Source organism: Pinus tabuliformis, chromosome 3_1, assembly GCF_031772625.1.
Source record: "Pinus tabuliformis cultivar Carrire ecotype Pingquan chromosome 3_1, CPIR1, whole genome shotgun sequence".
In the NCBI taxonomy this organism is placed as follows: Eukaryota; Viridiplantae; Streptophyta; class Pinopsida; order Pinales; family Pinaceae; genus Pinus; species Pinus tabuliformis.
In genome coordinates, this window is record NC_142301.1 from 719,585,917 (window position 1) to 719,592,402 (window position 6,486).

A 6,486-nucleotide genomic window follows, 5' to 3' on the forward strand; every position below is an offset into this window, starting at 1 on the left:
CCAATAAATATAATTTAAAATAAAAGACAAGTAAATGTGATTTTTATGTAAATAAATAATAATAAAATAAAAGGAAAAATTGATAATGTTTACCTACTATATATTTTATAAAATTTAAAACCTATTAACTTAAATCACATATCATTTATAAAATAAAATAATATTGTAATAAAAAAAACTAAACCAACAGTAATCCCTGTACGTACATATATTTTTTAATGATTATAAAAAATTATAAAACCATTATAATTTTAACTTCTGAAACATCTGTCATTCTCATTAATTTCGTAATGCTGAACTAATACCCCTTTAACAATTTAATAAACTAATTATGTACATTGGAATTTACTTAGAATCTTGTGGGTTAACCTACCATTCGGAAGAACGGGGCGAAATGGAGTGTCAACCACGTAGCCGAGAGAGTCACGTGTAAGGATCATCTAGGTATAATTGGGTTGTGACTTTCTTACATAGGGTTACACGTGTGACGGGTGTGCCACAACGTCATCGATAGATTCCTCAAGCACTATGAGATGCCATGTAAGCTGGGCATAAATTTTCTCTAGTTTCCAGACATTCTGGTTGGTGCTAGGATCATTTAACCGCCACAATCACAATATCTAGAAACAGAGTAGAGTCCAGTGAAAGAAGATACTTAAAAAGGAACATCACCGGCGGTCATTTTAAATTGCGGTCAAGAATTTGATTTCAATTACTTTAAAACATTTGAAGGAAAAGGATGACAGTTATGAACCATTACAGTCCAGGCAGTACATGATCACATAATCTGTACCAGATGAAGCCATTGAAGCCCTGAAATGGAGTAAGCATGATGACAATATTTAATATTTTCAACATCTGAAATATTTTCCTGTTAAAGAATGATACTGGTTTTGCCTATGTGGTAAACCGACTTATGAGTAAAACCTGAAAGGCTTGCAAGCCAAGCTTTCTCTTGAAATCTTCTGGAATTCAAGTCAAATGGCTTCATGTTTTGGATTGGTGCACTTTCCTCATAGCCATGTCATTAACGAAAGTGTTTAGGTTCAGAAAAGAAGATCCTCCATGAAGGACTGCTTTTGTTGCTGACTCCTTGAGTTTGAGAACGTTGTCTCTCATCTTCTTTCCTTCCGCTGTTCTCATCATTCTCCTCACGGCATCCTCAACTTCTTCTTTCGTCACCACCTTGTCGTCATCCACATCCACGTCTTCAAAATCGAGGCCGATCTTCCACACCTCCTTCGCGAATCTGCAGTTGAGAAACTGATCGGCAAAATATGGCAATCCCACTACGGGAACTCCCATGCTCATGCTCTCCAACATAGAGTTCCAACCACAGTGTGTGAGGAATAATCCCACCGAAGCGTGGGCAAGTACTTTCACCTGTGGCGCCCACCTCACAAACATTGCCCGTTTCTTTGTTCGTTCTTCAAAGCCCTCGGGTAAACTCGCGGCCTGGCCGTCTGCTATATCCAACCGGAGAACCCACAAGAAAGGTTGTTCGCTGCCCTCAAGCCCTAGTGCCAGCTGCTCCAGCTGTTGCTTTGATTTTACAGCGAGGCTCCCAAATGAAATATATATAACTGATCCCGGCCGTTGCATATCCAGCCAGTTGAGGCAGCTCTCATCCTCCTCCCACAGACTGCATCCCGATGCCCGCCCTTCTAAATAATTGGGCAGAAAAAGAGGTCCTATGGCCTTAGAAGGAGAACCATTCAAAGACAGTGCTGTTACTGCGTCCTTCCCTTCGAGCTCGTCAAGCGTGTTTACTAGTATGTAGTCGCCTTTACTATGCTTCTGTGATGCATGGAAAAAGGCTTTGAAAAGAATATCGGATGTATCTGGGGAGCGGTAGAAGGATAACAGGTCGGTCGGCTTCAGTGGTGGGATGTTTCCGGGAAGACAGGTGATCAAATTTTCTGGATTCTTCGCCTTCGTTACTGAAGAAGGTACAAACATAGTTATAGTTATTGTCTTTGTAGAACAAATGAAAATACTTGAATGAAACAGACCAAGATTTAAAAGCATAGTGTAAAAAATTATAACTATGAATGAATATTTCATCTTTCACATTCGATTGCATCGAGACTCACCAAGACCTTTTATCTTTAGATGCATCGATAGGGATCAAGAGTTTTTCTTGTGTAGTTAGGTCTCGTAAATGTAATTTTGAGTTTTAGTCATCAATTCGGTTTATCATTAGAAATATAGTTTATTTTAAATAACCTGTTTGTAGGAGGCTTATTTTATAATCTGGTTATATGTGTAAGTATGTTAATGTAGAGTTTGACAATTGTTTTTTAAAAAAAGGTCTAAATAGAAAAGTAATATTCTTTTAAAACAAAATGAATATGCTACGAGTAAAGTAATTAAAAGTAAAAAATGTGTGAATAAGATAGTTTAAATTTTAAGTTTTTTAAAAATATTTTAATATTAAATTTAAATAAACTATTTGAAAATCTATGTTAAGTAATTTATGTCGATATCAGATTTATATATAAAAAAAAATTTAAATGAAAATATTTTAACATTGAATTTAAATAAACTATTTGAAAATCTATGTTAAGTAATTTATGTCGATATCAAATTTATATATCAAAAAAAATGTTAAATGAAAATATTTTGATGTTGTATATAATAAAATATTCAATGTGAGTTATCAGTGTAATATTTTAATACGAGCTATATCTAAAAATATATTAATATTTTAAAAACCATTTTTATTTGTGTTATAAAATGTCTTGATGTATATGTTATGTAAAATATTTTAATGTTAACTATGTATATATTATATATTGTTTAAAAAATTTTATGTATGTATCATGAAAAAATAAGTTTTTATGGTTAAAACTTTTAAATCTCAATATTTTAAGCTTTGATAACAATAAAAGATTACACATTGTATTTTGCACTTTAAAAAAATTTACACATAAATAAATTCGATCTCATTAAACTCTTGTTAGATCTATACTAATTAAAATCTTCACAATACTTTTTATAATCAAGTCAATGTTACCTTCCAAAGTTTTTATTTTTTTTCTTCCGTCAAAAGAAAGCTCTAATAACATCTGTGTCAGTTCACAAAAGACAAGGAGATGTTTAGTTTCTGAACTCATATGTGAATTTATCGAAAAAAAACCTGTTGTATTCTCATGTTTAGTGTTTTTGGCATATTACTTTTTTTGAAATTGATTGAGATTTATTAAGATTATAAAACCTACATGATTTAAATGTTAAGAAAAATGTGATATACAAAATTTATTTATATATTTTAAAATATCAAAAAATTATAATTTTATTACATATTTTTTTTATGTTACACAAGAAATTAAAACATAAAATACCAACAGCAAACCTTATTAACCTAAGAAACCTTCATAAAAATATTCACATAAACAAATAAATTAGGAAAAAACCAAACCTTATTAACCTAAGAAACCTTCATAAAAATATTCACATAAACAAATAAATTAGGAAAAAACCAGATACACCAACTTAATCTTGCTTCTACCTCTCACAGACAAATTATGTATCTCAATTGCTTGCAATCATTGAAAGCAATCCATCAATGAAAACGGGCAGATAGAACCTTTTTCGTACATTGAAAACCAAAAAGTAATTGTTTTGTCATAATGTCATACATAAAATCTACCTGTTGGTTACAAGGCATATAATAATAAATTTGACAGTTTACTGAGTTTTGTATTACCCTTGGCTCTTGGTTTTATTCGTACATAAAGTGAAGAAGCAGTCGAATTAAATAATTTATTTGAAATTTGAATCATGAAGGATGATTGATGTTCGCATATAAGATTTTCCGATTACTAAACAAATGAAGCGAAAAAATAATTAATCGTGCCAGTGCGATTCATAATATGGTATTAATAATATTATTAATACAGAAATTTCAACTAATAGAAATTGAAGGATAATTTATAAAATATGATCTGATCAACAATCAGAAAATGTGAACTCTCTTGTAATTACTGGAAATGGAGAACATACCATTTACTGGAAGATGTCCCTCAGAAAGAAGGAAATTGGCGTAGCATTGAGAAATGGAGGCGGCGGCACATACAGGCCAGAAGATAACCTTCGGCACTTTCATATTCCTTGCGACTTCGTCCGTACAAGACATGAAGGCGTCTGTGACGATGAACGTGATGGGTGGACATGCTGCTGATTTCTCTTCAGTGCTTCTAAGGAGCTCCTCCAAGGCGGGCCCTAATTTTTGCAGGGCAACAAGTAACTCGCCTGGGTTGGAAGTGCGACCATGTTCGGGTGGTAAACCATCTGGAATAGACAGAAATCGAATTCTTTGTCCTTGCTGATCCAGCTCGGGATCGTTTCTGGAGAGAAGAGATGTAGGGTCTTTTGAAGATTCCACCATGCGTTTGTGTATCCACTCAGTATTAACGAAAGTGACAAAAACATCCCTCATAGCCAGCAACTGGGCCAAATTGATGAGAACATTTACATGTCCCTGTGCAGGAAGTGGCACAATTACTGCATGGAGAGAATGGTTCCCCTTTTGCTCCAACATATTCATGTCAATATTGCTAGACATTATTCGTTCCTCTTCCCTTAATCCGCTAAGGAGTTGAGCTATGACTCATACAGCTTCTCCAAGGGATTAAATCATGGTGATTATGTTTGGTTCTTATAATGGTTAAAACATCATGGGCATTGCACACAACAGTCTAATGAAAATTTGCAACCAATTTTCAACTTTAATTGATTTGGTAGGCTTACGTTTCCGTCATTGGTTGCAACTTGTTATTTGTCAACAATTGAATGATTACCAGCTAGCTTTCAGTTTATTGAAGGGAGACGTGATGCTTCTCGACCTCAAGAGTCAATATCATGAATCTATCTAATAATTAATAATTAATGAATTATTGGGTAGATTCATGACATTGACTCTTGAGGTCCAGCAACATTAGGTCTCCACACAAAAAACTTAAAGTTAGGCGGTAATCATTTAATATCATGAATCTATCCAGTGATAGATTCATGAAATTCTCTTGAGGTAGAGCAGCATTAAGTTTCGGCAGATCTTATTTCCAACTCTACTGCATATTTAATGCACGTTGAGATGCAGGGGCGATAGCCACATGCAACGCGCGCCGTGATGATTAGGGGGCGATAGTTATCACGGCACGTGTTGTATGTGGCTATCGCCCAGGCATCTCAAGCGCATTAAATATGCAGTAGAGTTGGAAATAGGAAATGCCATTACCTTTCCACACAATAAACTTAAAATAATCAGCGGTAATCGTTGACTTGTTGACAAATATCAAGTTGAAGTTATCCATAGTCACCAAATTCGGCCGAATCTGGCTGAAGAATTCGAAAATTCGGCACGTTTCCACACAATAAACTTAAAATAATCAGCGGTAATCGTTGACTTGTTGACAAATATCAAGTTGAAGTAATGATTTATCCATGCCGACTACCGGGCTCAGTAGTGTCATTAACGAGAGTTCGGCCTGTCGAGGGGTGTTAAGATGAAAAAGGAAGAAAGACTTTTTCACCAGTGGCAAGGGTTTTTCATTTATTGGTAGAGTTTTAGTGACAAGCTTGTAGAGGAACACACTATGCTTCTCGTTTATCGATGGAGTTTGAGACTTGTGTTTCTCTACGGATAAATTTTTTTTTTATAGAGTTGTGTCGGAACAGCATAGATGAATGTCATTACGTAAGGGAAGAGAATATATGAACATATAATTGCGTATGATGTCTGGTACCATCTTAATTTCTCTTCCAAGTAATATTAAAGACGGAGTAGTCTTTAACGCGACTTTTTGAAAGCCTTTCCGGCGATTTTTTCCGGTGAAAATCCGGCAGTAATTTATTGGAATCCTAGTTTGATAGCTAATTTCTGCACAATGAAACCGTCCCAGGGGTTTTTCAGGGTGCTGAATCCGAATATGCAGTTAAAAAACCATTTTAACTGCAACAGATCATGATTTCATCTCAATTTCTTCCGCCGGATTCCGTCACCGGAATCTCAAAAAGTCGCATTATAGACAACTCCATTAAAGACTATCTGCATTGTGCACGTTTCTTTGGTAGAGTTTTGGTGACAAGGTTGTAGAGGAACACGCTATGCTTATCGTTTATCGATGGAGTTTGAGACTTGTGTTTCTCTACGGATAATTTTTTTTTTATAGAGTTGTGTCGAAACAGCATAGATGAATGTCATTGCGTAAGGGAAGAGAATATATGAACATATAATTGCGTATGATGTCTGGTACATCTTAATTTCTTTTCCAAGTAACATTAAAGACTATTTGCATTGTGCACGTTTCTTTGCTAACACTTGTCTGCATTGTGCACGTTTCTTTGATAAGAACACTTCTCCCCTGTGTAGGGTTAAAAACTTGCATTTCTTTATACATTTATTTTATTACAATAATTAATTTGAATTTCTTTATACATTTGTTTTATTACAATAATTAATTGAATTATTTATATATAATGGGT

The 6,486-nt window shown here is 34.3% G+C and overlaps 1 protein-coding gene across 1 annotated transcript; it reads right to left on the bottom strand.

Annotated features, from left to right (window-relative positions):
* Positions 1-819: 819 nt before the first annotated feature.
* On the bottom strand, positions 820-4,671 carry LOC149189301 (UDP-glycosyltransferase 85A8-like). Its single transcript, XM_089411782.1, has 2 exons — positions 4,006-4,671; positions 820-1,940 (listed from the first exon to the last, which is right to left on the bottom strand). The coding sequence occupies exons 1-2, from the start codon at positions 4,565-4,567 to the stop codon at positions 988-990; spliced, it is 1,515 nt and encodes a 504-aa protein (XP_089267908.1). The 5' UTR covers positions 4,568-4,671; the 3' UTR covers positions 820-987.
* Between the last annotated feature and the right edge of the window lie 1,815 nt (positions 4,672-6,486).

Bases quoted from the DNA above. Each gene is read 5' to 3' on its own strand.
- LOC149189301 (XM_089411782.1), bottom strand. From the start codon at position 4,567: ATGTCTAGCAATATTGACATGAATATGTTGGAGCAAAAGGGGAACCAT. The intron at 1,941-4,005 runs GTATGTTCTCCA...TACCTTCTTCAG, and splicing joins GGGACATCTTCCAGTAAATG to TAACGAAGGCGAAGAATCCA.